Source organism: Lygodium microphyllum, chromosome 12, assembly GCF_053477565.2.
Source record: "Lygodium microphyllum isolate KBCC chromosome 12, Lygodium_microphyllum_v1.1.10, whole genome shotgun sequence".
NCBI classification, from domain to species: Eukaryota; Viridiplantae; Streptophyta; class Polypodiopsida; order Schizaeales; family Lygodiaceae; genus Lygodium; species Lygodium microphyllum.
Window position 1 is genome coordinate 12,053,339 of NC_141146.1, and position 19,495 is coordinate 12,072,833.

Here is a 19,495-nt window from a genome sequence, read left to right on the forward strand (position 1 = left end):
TTTGGTACTCCTTGCTATGGTGTGGCTACTAATGTAAGTGGCTTTGGTGTAGTTGCTATAGATGCTATGACCCCTCATCATATTAATACTCCTATTGGCCCCTAGTTGGGATACAACAAAGGGTGGCTTTGGTGAAAATGGAGGTGGTGGGTGTTGCAAAGACAGATGCCATGACCCCTTCTCGTCGATCTAGTATACAATGGTTTCCCTCATTAGCCATGCCCATCGAGATGCACTTCCCCAACATATCTAGATTTGCTTAACCTTTTATAGATGTCACTCCTACTGGTATGCCTCTCGTGTAGAGTAGTGTAGATAATCCATAATATGCCCCTAGATTTGATAGGCCAGATGTCAAAGTGCTACCATCAAGCTACTCCTATTTGGTGGGCGAGGTTATTGTAGTGATTATCATGATACACATACATGAGTTGTGCCAGAAGATACTCCAGCACGTCTTACACATTTGAAAAAAGATGATAGTCCTTCAACAAGTATACAATTGACATCCTACATTGGAAATTCCTTGTTTGATTGATTCTCTAGTAGATGGATGATTGAGTGGATATGGGACTATATGAACCACTGATACATGGAGAGTGTTGAAAGAGGAAGAGGGTAAGCTTGAGTGGTTGGACAAAGAGGACTAGCAGAGGATTAGAGATGAGGCCACTTCCTTCCATAGAAATGACAACACAAGGGTGTGATTAGATGTTGAATTGACACATTATCTTGACAATGGTGATTGGCACTTCTATTTGAAGGATTTTGTAAGTGCTTTACTTTTATGATTTAATATTTACTCCATTCCATGTTTCTTGAAGTATTAAAGTAATTTTAACAATGGTTTTTTATGTTCTTTGGTGCACTATTTCATCAAAAGTACGCAACCCTCATAGTTGAAAAAAGGGTATGGAGAAGAGCATGACCTAACCACCCTCATTGATAAGTACTATACTCGTAGGTGGACCAGTATGAGATCACTCTCTAGAGACTAGTAAATTAGTTATCATCAAGCAATATCTAACTTTGGATTAGTGTGTTTAGTTGAGTTGCAAACCCTTTTTGAGAAGCCATTGCATCACACAATGAGCTTTTGGATAGTGATTGGTAGTAGTTGCAGGTGGATTACATTAGATGCTGGTTTGGTTGAAAGGGTAAATATATTGATGGTTAAGGAAAAATGAGGACCTTTACAGGCTTGGTTCCAAGTATTTGGGCTTCAATAGAGACTTTGTATAATGTCAAGACATGGGAGAGGAAATTAAAGGTATCCTAAAGAGCTATCCCTTCAAATGAATTAAACTTTTTGCTTTGGAGGATAGTTATGAACAAGGTACCTATTAGAAATAGAATTAAGAGACATGTTAAGGTTTTTGCAGCACAAATAGTTTATAATCAAACATCTCTTCTAGGATTGCAGAGGCTAGAAGTAGTTGGAATGAGCTCATGAGGGATATGAAAAAGGGAATCATAATGAAAATGTATTGTATATGGAACTTAGAAATGATCTATTGTTTAGGAGACATTGAAACTAATTGGGTATCATACCTCCCATTGTGCAACATGTTATTTCCCATGCCTATGGGGTTTTTGGTTTCTTGGGTAAGATGGATCACACTTAATAGGGCTATTAAGAGCATGTCCAAAAACTGGCCACATCTCTTTTGAAGATGTTGCGATTATTTCCTTGTATTATCTATATGGTTTTAACATTAAAAAGAAAAGAATATAAAGAAGGTCAACAAGATCGACTATACATGTTTGAAATTTGTCAGCATATGTTGAAGTACTAGGAACCAACATCGTATCACATCATTGGGTAATGAAGTAAGAAACAAAGCACTTGAAGACCCTCAAGTAAGAAACAATACAGTTGAAGACCCTGGATGGGGCGAGATGGTTGTTGAAAGCAAATTTAGAAAATAGAATGAGGTTTTGCTTACAAACCTTCTATTAGATATGAAATTGAGTGGAAGTTGAGCACATTCATGAGCCAAAGGGAGTACGTCCTCACTCCTAAACATGAACCAAGCAATCAACATGGTCACCATCGCTACCAAGCGTGTATACTTGGCATCCTGACACACGCAAGAGCAGTCTCGTCCACGGTCGGCTACAAGCATCCGAGTCTCAACCACAATCTGCCACCCATCTGTTCCAAACAAGTGCGTTCTTGGGAAGAAACGAGTCTTGCAGGGCTGGAGATTGTAAGCTGGTTGTGGCCATAGACAGTATCATGGAAATACTTTTCGCCTCTCCTTCTTTATTGCTGCAAGCTCGTCTTTCAGGTTATCAATCTGTTGCTTCTGAGCTGCCACCACCTGTTCCATAGATAAGAGAGAGAAAGAGACAAAGACTGTTGAGATGTAGCGTGCCAAAATCACTGGAGGAAAGCGGGCACCATGTCTATCAACAACATTATTTGGTTCCAGTGGAATAACTGTACCGATCATGATTCATTATCCAACGCTTTCTAATCACACTGCAGAGAGAATTCTAGCAGACATAGGTCGGTTCCAAAAACCAACCTTACAAAGGTGAAGGTGCTCAGCCTCTGCCTTCTTTTTCTCCAGAAGAAGGTCTCGGTAAGGACTGCTTGCCTTTCGTTTCATTGTCTGGATGATGATGACATGTTGATCAAAACAGAGGTGCAAAAGTCTCGAAAAGCCTTGATTATAATGTTTTACTAGGGCAAACCTGGTCAAGGGCAAGAAGACTTTCTTTGATATCCGCAATCACGTTCAAGCAAGCCGCATTTTCTTTCATGGCTCCTGAATTTCCAACACGGTTTTCAGCGATGAAGTGGCATGGTGATGGCCACCTCGAAGGCGGTTCAGACTCCAATACATGAATTGAGAAACAAAATTAACCTCTGCATTGAAGTTTTAGATTCTCTCTCTATGCTTTCAAATTTGAGCTTAACAAGGTCTACAAGTCATGCAAAAATCTGAGTTAAAATGAGCAAGTCATGCAGCTATCATTCTATAGTTGACAGATGGAATACCCTCTATGAACAGGTAAAACAAACCACTACAAGTGATGCAATTAACAGTGCCAAATGTGTTTGTTCAATCATTTTCTTTAGGCAATGATCAACCCTTTCAATATGCATCTTGAGTTATTTTATTATAAATACTGATGTCTCTGTTGGCTATTGGGGAGATGCCGAAAAGGCAAGTTTATCTTACCATTTTTTAATGGTTATGTTCCACAAACCAACCCGCATGCAGAGATTGCATGACCCAAGTCATACAGGAATAAGGTACAAATATAGGACTCTTTGAAAAATGTGCCAAATGTGCAACATGAAAAACTAAGGTCTAGTGTCAAGTGAATTTTTAAAGCTGCAAAATCTAGGAGAAAACCTAGGTTGAACTTTCTGTATCAGCTCTGAAAAATGTTATTTGTGCACATTGCCTATTCAACCATTTGGACATCTCAATCCTCTAGTCCCCCTTCTTTGTTCTTGACCTTTCATCTCAAAGAAATCCATAGTAATTGTATCTTGCTTCTGTCTACAAAATCTAGGGTGGGAATTATACTTAGATATGCCCTCTTAGACATATCTTAGCAATCCATTCATACAGGTAGCAGCATTGATCTAGCATGTGCCTAATGCCTTCTGCTTTAAAGTTTCAGCATGCTTCATGACATCCCTGTTGAGTCTATTCTCTGTGCTAAGTAGTTACAATCTCCCCTGACTCTATAATGCATAATATTTCGTGAGATGATGCAAGCTAGATGAAAGCAACATTTGGCTATCCATGCTTTCAGCCAAAGGGATTGGTCGATTGAATGAAAAACACATGATACAGTTAAAGGACTTCTACAATAAGATGAAAGGAGATTTGAAAACAGAGTGATAAACCGTTTCATTAAGAGGGAAGAGAGACCTACACGGTTAACAATAAAGGAATGTATGCAGAGAGAAAAGGGAGTCTTTGGCAGCACAAGGGATTCACCTTAAGCATTTAATGGAAAATCATGTCTTTGTTGTGTCTGTAGACGAGAAAACTTACATGGATGACGTGCCAGAGATGGTTGAAACACAGTGGGCAAAGCAAAACAACTTGCATGGGGTCTGTTATGACAACAAAAGGAAATAGAGACCTTGCAATCAGCATCCTGTAAAGACATACTGTCTCATTTAACATGGTGAGAAGAATCTCTCAGAAGAAAGCCTTTGATCAGCAGCTAAGGTGCCAAATTTCCTTCTTTGAATCTCTAGTTGCATGGTGCCAAATTCCCTTCTGTAGGTATTATCACAGTATCCTAAGCAATGCAACCAAGTAATATGTCTGATCTGCCGACAATTATCCCCATGGAAATCAAAAGCTTCACGCTTGAACCCCAAAAAATGCAATACCCAGAATCTAGGTCCAGGAAGCTTGGTGATGTCTTGCTCAAATTCACAATGTGAACAGTATCAGACGAGGCTTCAGTGAAAATTCATGCACTTCTCAAAATGAAACCTTAAATCCACAAGCACCAATAATTCCTTAGGTCCTGGAAGCATAGTTAATGCAAACATGATAGTGGTCAAAGTTAAATGTTTCTTAGGTCACAGTAGCTCTTACTTGCAATTGCATCAATAGAGTCGTCAATTTTTTTATTCCACTTAGAAACTTCTGCAGCATTTTCAGTTTCCAGAGCCTTCAACTGCAATCTCAGTTCTTCCCCTTCCTTCTTGGTATTCATGGTATCCAGAACCTCCAGATCTATGACCTGTATCACAAGACATTCCATCAATAATGCACAATCTTGAAAGGTGGTGCAAATGAAACAGATCTGGGTACATTAGACTCTCTTAATCAGGGCCTGGAAGTTCCAGGATATACATCCATTCTAAGAATCTAGCTACTAGCGCCATCCAGCTTCACTACATGATGTATTAAGCATTTAAGTTGTCATTATATTCTATCATATTGTTTAAAAGGGACTGCAAATTTTTGCAATGTAGATACAAGGACTCGGACATAATCTACCTTATGTTTTTGGATCCGACAGAGGGAATGAAGGGAACTTGGATTTGCATGACTTTCAATGCTGAGTCAAAATTCTCTAGATAAACTGAAGTCGTGACATGATTGCAAAGGTCAGGTGTGCAGTGATGAAAATGCAGTAGTTGTAGAACAAAGGTCAGATGTGCAGCGATGAAATGCATGATATCACTAAGTCCTAACTTTCCTAAAGATTTGCAACAGGCTGATTGGTCCAGACTATGCAACCTACTAATTACAGCTGCATTTCTAAATCTGTGAGGTTTTTATGTAGTGGATTGTTAATTAATGTAGAACAGTAAAGAATTGCAACATTCTTCTGAATACAGAATGCTTTTTCAAATACAAGATAAAACCAGGAGACAAATTTTGTTGGACCAGTACACCTTTCACTACGGTTTTAACTATCAAATTTCCTTAGCACAAAGCTTCTAGACAGTCATGATGTAGAAAGTAGGACAACCGTATTTCACCTATTTCAAACACTGGTGATGTGAAGTAGGTCAAACATGTCTTACAACATACATCTCCTTAAATTTTAATGACAAAGAGGCTAAAAAGGTTGGAAAACATCTTCCGACAACTATGGTGCAGAGATATTTATTCTGTGGGATAAGTTAGCCAAATTATACATGCAGTGATCTGGACATTTAGCTCTTTCACACAAGTGAGGTCAATGTACAATCTTTTGATCTTTGTGCAAAATAATTGGAAACTACCAAAACAGAATGTTAAGTTGCAGGGGTGCAGAAGCAAATAAATTTTAGGTAATTTGAAACCTGTCCAAATTTGAGCATCTGAACATCGATCACACGTTGCTCCAAATCTGCAATTTTGCTTTCTCTAGATTTCCGATCTCTAATGAGAGAGAGATGATCTTTTCTGAGTTCTTTCTGAAGCTTTGTGAGAGCCAAAGTTTCTGATCCATGCTCTTTAATGGTTTCTTTCAGCTCATTAATTATGATATTGCTGAAAACAAGAGCTCCTGAAAGGTCATCAGGCAGTTGTCCATCGACGAGATACTCTATCTGAAAAGGTTAACCATATCATCATGATGATTGTAAATCAGCATGATTGCTAAAAGAGTGCTCTACAATGTATCTTGGTTATTACTGCATACACACTTCACTCAATCAATTTACTTCAAAATAACCTGATGCATATATAAAGTTAAAACAGCATCTATCTGGTTCAAGCCATTTTGCTTCTCTTTTTGGAATTCTTCCATCTCTTTTTCAAGAGCTGCCAGTGCTGTTTTAGCAGCTTTCTTTTTCTTCAATTTGCTTTCTTTCTCTCTTTGAAGGGCTGTAGTGAGAAATTTCAAACATTTGAAACAATGTTCTGTACATGTTTTCTAAATCAAACACCTGTCAAAAACTTCATGTGGTTTTATACAGACAGAACACTTTAAACTAGGATTTTCAAAATACATTTAAATGAGATCCTGTATTTGGCAGGTGAAATGCCTTATCTAGATCTCCATTAGATGGTAGCCCAGCTAAGGCAAAAGAAGCCTGGAATGTTATCATTCAATGAAGATTTAGATACAAGCTAGGGTTAATTGCCCAAATTGTTAGAGTTGCTTGCCAAGCTCATTGTTAGAGGTCTAGTGATGAGAGTCGAGACTCTGAGGATGGGCTTTTCAGATTACTGGGTCAGGGGAGTAGTGGCTCTCTTCAGCACACAATCAGGTCATGATAGGTGGGGTGAGAGGAGATAGGGTCATCATTCTGAGATCAGTTAGACAGGGATGTCCATTAGCTCCTTTCTTGTTTTTATTTGTACCTAAGGCTATGAGTTCCTTTTTGCGAGGCAGACCTACAAGTATTAGAGACATCAGGCTACCAATTCTTGAGTTTGAGAAGCTTCTTGATGTGGAGTTTGCTAATTATACAGCAGTCTACCTAGGGATGAGGGTAACTTTAGAGCCTTTGTAGCTGCCATGGAGACATTTTGTAGAGCATTAGGAACCCTGATTGATTGGCACAAATCCTATGGATTTTGGGTTTGTGACACTAAACCATTGGAGTGGTGACCACATGAGGATTTCACATGGTTCCTTGTGGGACCGTTGTGAGATATATCGGATGCCATGTGGGGATTGACATTACCTCAGAGCAGCAGTTGGTATCTCTCCTTCTGAGCATTCGACAAAAGTTCCTATATTGGACCTCAACGAGACTCTCATTAGGAGGGAGAGTAGTGGTTGCCAACTAGGTTCTTTTGGTGGCCATGTGGTACATCACTTCATGTTGCATGCATTGGCTAGATGAAACACCTCATTGGGAACTTCATTTAGTTAGAAGGAGATGGGAGTCCAGATAGAGCGAAGGTGGCTTGGGATGTCATCATATAGCCTAGATTCAGAGGAGGGTTAGGGATTCTAGATCGAGTGCCAAAGCAAAGCCTTATTGGTCAAGCTCATTGTTAGGGGTTTGCTTCTAGGCGAGGAGCCTTGGAAGAGACTCCTGATGGGGAGGCTACAGGATATGACACCTACACATGGACCATGACATCCCAGCATTCATTGGATCTTTTAGGAGATTAGCACCAGAGATTTAGAGAGGAGTTTTGAGGTCAGATTTGTGCCTGTCATTATTGGATCATGGAGATCTGTATCTTCGGGGCTTCATCAACTCCCCGTGACTACTTCGAAGAGAAGGGAAGGCAGACTCTTTTCTTCAATCATTATTTGGGATCAGCGTCAAGCCACACCATTGGACAAAAGATATACTTGTCATGGGGGAGGTTCTCTACACAGTTTGCTGTGTCAGTGGGGGATTGGCTTGCATTTCAGGAGTTACCACAAGAGACTTAGAGATAGAGACTACATGGTCTTAGGGGTACCAGAGCTATGAGTGAGGCCGTGACGGAGGGGATTCCACCAGATTGGAAAATAGATATAGCTACCTCCTAGACTTGGATTGGTCTTTTTTCTAGAGGGGACATCCTTCTAGCAATAATTGCATCTAGCAGAGACAGGATATTCACTTTCATGGTTGAGGAGGATGACCGCCCTCAGGGAGATCTTGACCATATAGCACTCAATGGTTGCTCCAGGCAGAGGATTAGAGTAGTAGCACACTTCGAGAGGAAGTGGCACATAGACCCAAACCCAGTCACTTGTCTTATAGATGGATGGAGATACTGGGCAGGAGGTCTCTATTGAAACTGCAGTGAGATCCTAGAGAGTGGGTGTGGAGAGACTCTTTCCTTGACAGACCATGCAATGTAACCTTTTTTGGCTACACTATTGGGTTGGGGAGGAGAACACAGATTGAGTAGGATCAGATTGAGGAGAACACAGATTGAGTGGGATCAGAGCACAGCCATCAGCTGCCCTGCATTGGCATAGAGAGGAAATTTCAGATGAGTTCCTATATGAATTTTGGAGGCGGCCACATGGCAGCTTTAGGCTTAGGAAGATATCTCTCTTTTTATGGCTTGTAGCCTTAGGAGTTTAGCAGTTGGCACTTGGCTTGACTATGGCAAGAACCCAATGGCATACGTGTGATGTGATGAGCTAGAGGAAACACAGAGACATTGCCTATGGGATTGCCCCATATCCTAGGAGGTTTGGAGGAGAGCTCTTAGGATAGTACTCCATGGCATAGAAGAGTCCATGGTGGCGACATGGGGGGATTGTAGCTTGGGCCACAGTTAGAGGTCCAATGCGTGGCTATGAGAAAGGTAAGGGGAGCACTTTGTTTCTCATCATTGGACATCATCTGAGCAGGATCTCTACCCAAGATTACTCACACACGTAGTGGACTCAAGGACATTGTCATAGATGGGAGCTGATTTCCAGCATCATAGCTTGGTATATGGACTGCCAGATGCAGTCAGGTCATCAATCTTTAGGACATTGGGGAGACTTTATTGAGGATTTGGATAGAGGTAGTCCACACTCTTAGTGGGAAATGGGAGAGGATATAGGACAGCTCTGAGAGGATGAGGAAGAAAAGAGAGGCTTTCCTGAGGATTTGGGATTCAGACACCTTCTTTCACACTACCCCTTAGATGATCTGGCACTTTAGCCCACCAGATTGGTTGTTTACCACAACCATTGTATCTTTGACGTACTTAGTTACTCTTCACAGAGTTTCTTGTACTTTGTATTTACCTTAGGGGGACTTTCTCCAAGGTGCTATTCATAGAGTTCTCTTTTCTTGGAAAAAAAAAGGATGAGGAAGAAAAGAGAGGCTTTCCTGAGACATTGCCTTTGGGATTGTCTTAGAGCCCAAGAGATTTGGAGGAGAGCTCTTATTAAGAAAAGAGAGACACAGATACATTGCCTCTGGGACTGTCCTAGAGCCCAAGAGATTTGGAGGAGAGCTCTTAGGATAGTATTCCATGGTACAACAGAGTCCATGGTGGCGACATGGGGGGCTGCAGCTTGGGTCACAGACAGAGGTCTAGCTTGCGGCTATGAGGACACTCAGGGGAGCATTTCTTTTCTCATCATTGGACAGCATCTGAGCAGAATTCCTACACCAAACTACTCACAAGCACAGTGGACTCAGGGACATTGTCACAGATGGGAGCTGATTTCCAACATTATAGCTTGGTACATATGGACTGCGAGATGTAGCCAGGTCATTGATCTTCAGGATATACCCATTGGGGAGTCTTTATCGAGGATTTGGACAGAGATAGTCCATACTCTCCGTGGGAGATGGGAGAGGTTGTAGGGTAGCTTTGAGAGGATGCGGAAGAAAAGAGAGGCTTTCCTGAGGATTTGGGATTCAAACACCTTCTTTCACACTACTCCTCAGATGGTTTGGCATTTTAGCCCACTAGATTGGTTGTTTACACAACCATTGTATCTTTGACGTACTTAGTTACTCTTCACAGAGTTTCTTGTACTTTGTATTTACCTTAGGGGGACTTTCTCTGAGGTGTTATTAATAGAGTTCTCTTTTCTTGGGGAAAAAAAGGACGAGGAAGAAAAGAGAGGCTTTCCTCTAGGTGCGGGATTTTGACACCTCCTTTCATGCTACCCCTTAGATGGCCTGGCATTATAACCCACCAGATTGGTTGTTCACACAAGCATTATATTTTTGATGCACTTGCTACTCTTCACAGAGTTCTTTGTATTTTATATTTACCTTAGGGGTTTTCTCCGAGGTGTTATTAATAGAATTCTCATTTTCTAGAAAGAAACAGTTATTGGTTTGGAGATTTATGGAGTTGAAAAGCCAAAATAAAGAATTCTTGTTTATCTCATCTTTTCCAGGTGGCCCTGGCACTCAATCATCAAATGGAGTAAATTCGGTCAGAGCAAGAGAGTTTGGGAGAAGGCTTGTGCAGGTACTGCCATCAAGGCCTGGAGGTTTGTTTTCTCATGTTTGTTCTACAAAGCCCTTGTAATTATTGAAAAGGGGTAGAGGCAGCCCATTCTCTTAAATAGTTGGGGTCAACCAAGTTGGCACAAAATAGGATAGATATATCACCTGCTTGTAGGATATTTCCTCAGAGATTTTAAGCGGTTGTTTGGAGACTCGAGAGTGACTCACCTTCCTTGAGCTCCTTCAAGATATTCCACGGTAGAGACTAAAGGGATTTAGAGGAGTCACTTCATGGTGCAGCCTAGCAAATAGAGAGGACAATAGATTTGTCTGCCTTAACACACTTGAATAGGCCTTTTCTCTAGAGAATGTGAGAAGCTGAGAGGATCGAAGCTCAGCTGAGAGTGTAGTAGATAGTGTGGAGAGTGAAGCATGACACCCAATGCAATTGACTGAAAAGAGTGTGTAATGAAAGTACAAAGTACAACCCTTAAACCTTAGGGTTGTAAGGGGTGTTCACACCTGAAAGTGTGTGCAACATGATAATTTTCCGTAAATGCGTAACATAGGCACATATAAAAAGAGAATAAGTTTGGAGGAAAAAACCTCTCATATGGAGAGTAAAAAGTGCCCCAGTGTCCTATTGATCACTGACACTCCTTTGTGAGCGTAGGCGTGAGTGAAACCCAACAAACCCCCTTGGAGTGAAGAGTGATCAAAATACAAGGGTCATCTGCCACCAAAGGAGATCAAATTCAAAGCATTGAGAAATGCTTCAAATTTGTCCACGAGGAAGAGCTTTGGTGAAGATGTCTGCCACATTATTGGTGGTAGGACAATAGACAAGGTTGATATCACCTGCATGTAGCCTCTCTCTGACAAAGTGATAATGTATCTCAATGTGTTTCGTGCGTGCATGAAACATTGGGTTGTTCCATGCCATTGCAATGGCACTCTGACTATCAGTGAACAAAGGAGTAGATTCTATGATAGATACATCCAGATCAGCTAACAAGTGTCTAATCCATACATATTTAACTGTGGCAGTAAAAGCTGCCTTGTATTCAGCTTCACATGATGATGTGGCAACAGTGGATTGTTTCTTGCTAAGCCAAGATATGCAAGATGAGCCAAGAAAGAAACAATTGCCACTAGTGGAGTGATGTAAATTATAATCACCAGCCCAATCAGAATCACTGTAAGCATGTAAGTGCAGTGGTCCCCCCTTGGCATAAAGCAATCCAAGAGATCTAGTACCTTGCAAAGTAACGGAAAACATGCTTGACAGCTTGTCAATGTGACATGCGTGGTTGATGCATATATCTGCTCAGGGTTGAAATTGCAAATTGTATGTCCGGCCTAGTGTTGCATAGATAGATAAGGCATCCAACTACTGGAGCATATGTGTGTATATCAAACAAATCATTGTCATCATGCAATGATAGCTTCAATCTAGGTTCCATCGGTGTACAGACTGGCTTGCAATCTTGTAAGTCAAACTTCTGAAGGAGTTTACCAATGTATCTTGACTGTGATAAACCGATACCTCTAGCATCATGTATGAACTGAATGCCCAAGTAATAATACAAAGATTCCAAGTCTGACATCTCAAAAGTTTTCTGCAAATTTTATTTAAATGTTGAAATTTGATCAACATGTGTCCTTGTAAGCAAAAGGCCATCAACATATAGACAAATGATCAGCATGGATCCCCCTTGTTTACATACGTAAAGGGTAGACTCTGATGAGCTGTTTATTAACCCCTGGCTAAGTAAAAAGGCATTAATCTTTGCATACCAAGATCTAGGAGCTTGTTTCAAGCCATATAAAGCCTTTTTCAGCTTGCAAACCAAGTGTTCGGATCCCTCAATTGCAAAACCAATGGGCTGTTGTACATATACTTCTTCATGAATTTCTCATGTAAAAATATAGTCTTAATATCTAACTGATGCACAATCCATTCATAATAGGCAGCCAAAGCAACCATAGACTTGATGGTAGTCATACGGGAGGTAGGAGCAAATGTCTCCTCATAGTCAATGCCTTTCTTCTGTGCATAGCCCTTGGCTACAAGCCTTGCCTTATATTTGTCAATGGATCCATCTGCATTCCTTTTCAGCTTGTAGATCCATTTTGTTCCAATGGCTTTCTTCCCAATAGGCAAAGACACTAAATCCCATGTTTGATTCTTAATGATAGAATCAAACTAAGCTTGCATTGCTGCCATCCAATGCACACTATGTTGTGCATCCTCAAAACGTTCAGGCTCCTCATCATCAACTGTACTTGCTGCTATAACAAACTCCATGGTATGTGTAGTATCATGCATACGAGCTTGCCTTCTAGTATGACCAGCCATGGGAGCATCCAAATGACTATCTTTCATAGTCTGTAAATACCATCTAGGCATTTGTCTTGCCTTCTGACTGTGCGCAAGCTCTTGCTGAATTTCAGATTCAGCACTTTGCTGAATATTCAGATCAGCCAATGGCTGATTTTTTGCATTTTCCAATGGAGCAGCTAGCTGAAGATTAAGTTCACTTGATAAAACTCCAACTGAATCACCAAATGAAATGGGCAGCAGCTCTTCAAATACATCACGGGCAGCCTGATATGTGTCAAAACCAGGATTCTGATTTTTCATCAAAAAGTACATACCTACTGACAAATACCTTTTCAGAGATAGGATCATATAGTTTGTATCCTTTACTCTCACTGCTATATCCCACAAAAATGCTTTTGATAGCCTTGTTATCCAACCTTTTTCTAAGTGCCTGGGGAATGTGAGCATATGCAAGACACCCAAAGGTACGAAAGTGCCCAACAGAAGGTTTCCGGCTGTTCCAAGCCTCAAAAGGCGTGATGTTCTTTAATGCTTTGGTGGGGCATCTGTTCAAAACATGGCAAGCACACATAACGGCTTCCATTCAAAAACTGTGTGGCAAGCTCTTTGCTTTCAGCATACGCCTGGCCATCTCCATGAGTAACTGATTCTTCCTCTCTGCAACCCCATTCTGCTGTGGAGTATAAGCAGTAGTAAACTGATGAACAATGCCCTCCTGCTTTAAAAAAGAATTCAGCATAGAGGATATATATTCCCCCCCTTGGTCCGAACAGAGTCTTTACTTTACATTCAGATTGGTTCTCAACAAGTGCTACAAAAGCAAAAAATGCATCATACACTTTTGACTTTTTTACTAAAGAATAGACATAGCAGAAACAAGTAAAGTCATCAATAAAAGTCACAAAATAGTAACATCCACCTAATGACTTTGTCTGCATAGGGCCACATATATTTGAGTGCACTAACTGTAACTTGGCTGTGGCTTTAAAAGCAACATCACGAGGAAACAAAAACCGATGCATTTTTCCCAAAATACATCCCTCGCATAAGTGCTCAGGAGGTCTCTCCAAAAGAGGTAATCCATCTAGTATCTGTGTATGCTGTAAGAGCATTAAGCTACCATAGTTCACATACCCCATGCGAGCATGCCATAACTTTGCCTCTGTAACATAGCAGGAGTAGGAGTGGATGCTAAATATGCTAAGACCGATTAACTGAAAGAGCATCTAGCTCATATAACCCATGATATAGTGTGTCAGTTAAGACCAAAGTCATGTGTTCCTTATCTTGCACCATGTATCTGTTATCATCAAAGGTGACCTGCAATCCACATCGTGCCAAAGAAGAAATAGATAGCAAATTCTTCTTTATACTTGGCACAAACAAAGCATCTTGTAGGCGGAGAATAGAGCCATCAATGGCTGTGACGACAATCCCCCCAATACCTCTAACAGGATATGATGCATTGTTGGCACACTGTATAGACTTGCCAAGTGGAGCTGCACCAACAGAAGCAAATAAATCTCTGCGAGATATGATGTGCCTAGAAGCACCACTGTCAAAAAACCAAGTGCCTGCATTCTCAATAGAGCTAAATGCTCTATCAACCCAAGAAGAGTCATAACTGCATGTATAAAAGCAATAGTCTCCCTGTCTGCAACAAAAGATGCTGACTCAGTAGCAGTGGAAGGAGTATCGAAAACAGACATCCCCGACTCCTTTTTCTTCTCCTTGGCTATGTGCATTCTACACTCAGTGATGTAGTGGCCTGGCTTCTTGCAATAATGACATTTTTCATTCTTGGCTTGCGTGTCCCCTTGCTTTTTATTACCCTGTGAAGTGCTTGAATTTCTAGAGCTCTACGGAGCATTCTTTGCTTGGTGCCCTTGCCCTTCTATCGTGCCATAAAAGCCTGCTCAGAGGCCATGACATCCACACCACTGTTTCTTCTTGTTTGCTCTTTCTCTAAGAGCAAGTCGACCAGTTGAAGAAAAGTAATTGGTTGCGGGGCAATCCTCATTGTGAGGTTTAAGGCCGTATAAAAGGCTAAGTACGAGGGTGGTAATGAGTTCAATGTAGTAGATATCAGTTGTGCATTTGAGTAATGAATATCGATGAGTATAAGCTGCTCATGCAAGTCCTGACTTTTGTTCAAGTGATTTTGCATAGAATCACCCTCATCCATCTTCAGTGTCTCAGGCTCTTTCTTTAAGAAAGAGATTCGGGTCTCATTCTTACCAGCAAACATCTGCTCCAAAGTTAGCCAGACTTCTCGTGAAGAAGCTACAGACCGAATGCGAGGGATGATAGACTGCTGAACTGCCGATGCAATCAGAGACAAAGCTTGTGCATCCCATATATCCCATGTCTTTTGAGCTGTTGATCTTTGGGGAAGTGGCTGAAGTGGAGCAGGTTGAGGTGTTCGTTGTCCATGTCCTCGTGGAGAAGGAGCAGTAGGAGCCACAACTCCGGGTCTAACTTCTTCTCCACTTACATAGTCCCAAAGATTCTTCGCAATGAGCACATTCTTCATCATGAAGGACCAAAGTGAATAGTTGTTACCATCCAACCTGTCCTCCTAGGATACATAGGTAAATACATCACCTCCCTGATTTGCCATGATAATCAATGCCAAAAAGAGCAAGAAAGGAGCAATGTTCAAGCTGGACCAACTTGGAAATCTCAAAATTTCCAAAAATTACAGCAAATATGTTGCTGCAATTTGCAAACTGAAGTTCACTCTGTCAAAACTGTCTAAATGCACGCAGTCCAAGGTGAATTAAATGCTCAGCAACACTGTAGAAGCAAAAGCCCCAAAATTTCTTGCCCCAAAATGGTAAAAAACAGTCTATTTCAGACTGAAACTGCAGTACATTTGCCAATCTCTGAACTGACAATAAAAGCCCCAAAATTTCACAAAATCTCTGCGTGAAATGTGTCCCAGACACTTGCCCAGGCACAATCCTTTTCCTGCGAATAAGATTTGAAATAAAAAATTGATTAAAAAAATGTCATTTTACCCTGAATTTGACTGTCAGGAGCTGTCACAGCCATACTAGTGGTAGGCGGTGCTTGTCAAGCTGGAGGCGGTGCTGGTCAAGTTGGCTGGCCACTACAGGTGCAGCAGCAGGCGTGGTGACACAGGCTGTAGTCGTATGTAGCAGGCGTGGCGAGCTGCTGAAGCCAGGCGAAGGGCGGCACAGACAGGGCAGGGGCGGCACAGTCCAGATGGCAGGTGGCACTGGCAGGCGCTGGGGGAGTGGCAGGCGGCAGAGGGGGGGGCGGAAGGCGGCAGAGGTAGGCAGCTCTGCGGGCGCTGAGGGGCAGGCACCAGGAGGAGCACCACAGGGCAGCGCACAGCAGGTCAGTGGCAGCAGGGGGCCAACTGCAGAGAGAGGCACCTGTTTAGGGCGGGAGCTGGCAGCACGTGAGCTGGAGGTGGGTAGCACTAGCACAAGCGGCCTTGTACCTGGTGTAGATGCTGAGCAGGGGTTGTAGACCTGGCGAGAACTCCTGGAGGAGAGCTGAACTCAGCTCTGATACCAAATGTGAGAAGTTGAGAGGATTGAAGCTCAGCTGAGAGTGCAGTAGACAGTGTGGAGAGTGAAGCACGACACCCAATGCAATTGACTGAAAAGAGTGTGCAATGAAAGTACAAAGTACAACCCTTAAACCTTAGGGTTGTAAGGGTCACACCCGAAAGTGTGTGCAACATGATAAGTGCCCGTAAATGTGTAACGTAGGCACATACAAAAAGAGAATAAGTCTGGGGGAAAAAACCTCTTGTATGGAGAGCAAAAAGTGCCCCAGTGTCCTACTGATCACCAACACTCCTCCGTGAGCGTAGGTGTGAGTGAAACCCAACAGAGAGGATGTTTCACGGTTGGTGATAGCCATCTCTATTCCGGGATCCTTCTACAGTCTACATCACATTTGAGGACGATGGTAGCCTACTTAGGGAGAGGTTGACTTGATTGAGTATGCCAGCTACACTTGATAGAGGTTTAGAGTGGCAACTCAATATGCGTAGGAATGTTAGTTGACCAAGTTTGTTACACTCAGGTTGGGTGGAGCTTTTGGGCGTATGAGAGAAGATGCTAGCATGCTTGTATGGTTCCTGATGCAGTGCACGCACAGGAGGTCCAGGACATTGCATCAAGGACTGTCCAGGGCTCGGGAGGCCTGGAGGGGAGCCTTTAGATTGTTCTTTCATGGCACCCATTAGAGATATGATAATGATTTGGAAAGTGCTAGCATGGGCCACAGACAGAGGACCTGCTTGTGGATATGGGGACTTTCAAAGGATTATAGCCTTTCATATATCAGACGAGTGTGGTCCCCATTCTGACTTTTCTCAAGCAGAGTGGACTGCAGGACGCTTGCCAAGAATGGGAGCTCATTGCTAGTATCATTGCTTGGTACATCTGCATGAGATGCAGTGAGGCTATCAGCAACAGCATGTCTCTAATTCAGAGACCCTCACTTGTATTTGGACGAAGATCATTCACACTCTTAGAGACAGATGGGAGAGATTACAAGGTGATTCAGATTGCATGAGGAGGTATGACATTTTCTCACATACTTGGGAATCTGGCACCTTTCATTTAGGGGTATCCCATATGCTTTGGGATTATGGACCACTGGAATAGTTATTCCACCAGCCTTGGACTAGACAGCTCCTCGAGCAGATCCCTAGGCAGCTGTTGACCATATGCCTCATTTGCCTTGCCTATATTTTGCATAGTTTACAGATGCTTTAATGAAGCTAATTTTCTTTTCCTAGGATCAAAGATGACATGTTTTATAATGAGAAATTGACAAGAAAGCATATCATCACCATATATAAGCTCTAATATGAATCTAGATAAGCTCCAAATTGATTTAGCAATTGAGAAAATGAAAAGAGATGGGGGATGCTGCTTAAAGAGACACACAGAGTGCTGTGGTGGAGCATAACCATGGTCTCTCAGTCACCAAACTTTATGTGCTTTACTCATTTCCAGTGTTTTAATGTTCAAGATAGAAACAGCAACGAGTTTTACAGTAGCTTCAATGAGTACAAACCAATTGGCAAGAAAAAATCTGAGATTTTCAAAAAGACTGCAATGCTCATACCTTCTAGCTGTTTATTGCTTTCTACTAGAAGTGTATCTTCAACTGTTCGTCGTTCTCGCAACTGGCTGACCTTCTGATAAAGATCTTGTTCACAACCAGGTGGACAAACCTCTACAACCTGTCCAGATGTGTGTGATATCGATTAAATAATCGGCTTCATATTTCAGCTGAGTAAAAGATTGTCTTCTCAAATGATGCTATATAGCAGTTTAATATCAGAGGAGGAGTAAACCTCATCTTCCTCAAAATCCTCTTCAGAACCTTTGGAGTCTTCTGCATCAAAGTCTTCATCCAGATCATCGCTCTCTTCATCCTCAGCAGCTTTTGAAAGCTTGACCTTCCGGACATAAATTTTCAGTAGAGCATCCTTGGCAGGATGATTTTCTCCCAGAAGATCTTCAAACTCTCCCATCAGCTTCAAACACATTCAAAGCCATGATTAGGTTTAAAAAAAAGAAAAAAAGACAAAGCAACATAGTTATTTAGTTTGGAAGTAACCTATACTATATTTCCATGCAGACACATGCATGTATTGGCATACTGAAATACTTATCAAAGGAAAAATGAAAAGCCCAAAGGAGAATAGTTGTTTAATTTGCAAGCAACATACCATATTTCAATGGAGATGCATGTATGTGCATGCATGCATGTATTGGCATATTGATGTATTGATGTAAATGCACATCCAACTATATTCCGCACAATAAAGTACAAAAATACTTTTCTTGGGGTAAAAGCTGCTGTTCATCTCAAAGGTTCAAACAGATACATGTCCTGTTCCTTATTTATACAACCAATAGATGATATTCAACATTTCCAGACCAAACCCCATTATCTCAATCACTTGTGGCATGCAGTTCCACTACACTGTCTTGAAAGCTTTCATGAGTAGACATATTTTAACTGGACCACAGCATTAACAACATCATCAGTTGTGTGTTTTCTCAGATTAGAACCATATTACCACGAATTTAACCTGTTAATTTTGAACCTTTCCAATCTATACACCAGCATTTGCAACGAGTTTGTAGCATGCATGTGAAGAGCCTCCAATTTATGACCCATAGCGAGGTTTCTTGACACGTATCCCATTAATGGACAATATCAACTGTCAGGCCATCCCATCCACAGGGGCTTCCATTTTACCAGATTCTCACTCATTTGTAGTGAAAGCCAATTTGAAATGTAGTCTTTCTTTTCCCCCCAAGACAAGCAGAGTCTATTAATGGCACATTGGAGAAACGTCTGAGGTAAATAGTAAGTACAAAAAGCCCTCCGAAGGACTGTTAAGTGCATCATAAATACAATAGTTAAGTGAACAACCAATTTGGTGATTACTGAATCACCACGAGGCACTTAATGAGAGAAGGTACTAGAGTCGCATGTCTGCATGGAAGCATTTCTCCTTATCCCTCTCGGAGTTGTCCAGTCTCCCATCTTTTGCCGATAATATGAATAATGTTTATTCAGATCCTAGAGAGAGTCTCTGTGGCAGAGACATCCTGGAGGTTGATGGCATGATTATGTTGGGCATTTGTCCATGATGCAAGGTACTGCCCTCCATGTTGCTAACATAGTTCCGATTGTGTATTGCAAGACCATCTTAAGGGCTCTCCTCCACACCTCTCATAATCTCATAAATGGTGCCTTTGAGTCTCTCCCTCTTTTTTTTTCCCGTTATGGGTAACTATATTAGTTATGGAAAAAAGTACAAGATAACAAGATTACAAAGTGCAGGCATTAGG

At 41.6% G+C, this 19,495-nt stretch overlaps 1 protein-coding gene and 1 long non-coding RNA gene across 12 annotated transcripts in view; one reads left to right on the forward strand and one right to left on the reverse strand.

The window, feature by feature from the left end:
- Positions 1 to 2,079: 2,079 nt before the first annotated feature.
- On the forward strand, positions 2,080 to 18,027 carry LOC148027457 (uncharacterized). Of its 5 annotated transcripts, none has more exons than XR_015692601.1 (5): positions 2,080 to 2,210; positions 2,292 to 2,588; positions 2,694 to 4,158; positions 5,954 to 6,039; positions 17,850 to 18,027. It is a non-coding gene; the product is annotated as an uncharacterized LOC148027457 (long non-coding RNA). The 5 variants fall into 5 exon arrangements; XR_015692599.1 differs by lacking the exon at positions 2,080 to 2,210 and adding an exon at positions 10,240 to 10,313 and having other exon boundaries at positions 2,320 to 2,588; XR_015692602.1 differs by lacking the exon at positions 2,080 to 2,210 and having other exon boundaries at positions 2,320 to 2,588; positions 2,694 to 3,265; positions 4,009 to 4,158.
- LOC148027458 (cilia- and flagella-associated protein 44-like) overlaps positions 2,189 to 19,495 on the reverse strand; it is a 223,066-nt gene continuing 205,759 nt past the window's right edge. For 5 of the 7 annotated variants that reach the window (XM_087689155.1, XM_087689154.1, XM_087689153.1 and 2 more), the window contains 8 exons: positions 17,983 to 18,165; positions 17,751 to 17,868; positions 6,157 to 6,308; positions 5,783 to 6,031; positions 4,581 to 4,728; positions 2,701 to 2,774; positions 2,532 to 2,618; positions 2,189 to 2,324 (listed from right to left, as the gene is read on the reverse strand). In XM_087689155.1, the coding sequence (XP_087545281.1) occupies positions 2,238 to 2,324; positions 2,532 to 2,618; positions 2,701 to 2,774; positions 4,581 to 4,728; positions 5,783 to 6,031; positions 6,157 to 6,308; positions 17,751 to 17,868; positions 17,983 to 18,165 (1,098 nt within the window). In that variant the 3' untranslated portion in view covers positions 2,189 to 2,237. Of the gene's footprint in view, positions 2,325 to 2,531; positions 2,619 to 2,700; positions 2,842 to 4,580; positions 4,729 to 5,782; positions 6,032 to 6,156; positions 6,309 to 17,750; positions 17,869 to 17,982; positions 18,166 to 19,495 lie in introns of those variants that run through there. The other 2 variants (XM_087689157.1, XM_087689159.1) reach the window with 2 other exon arrangements.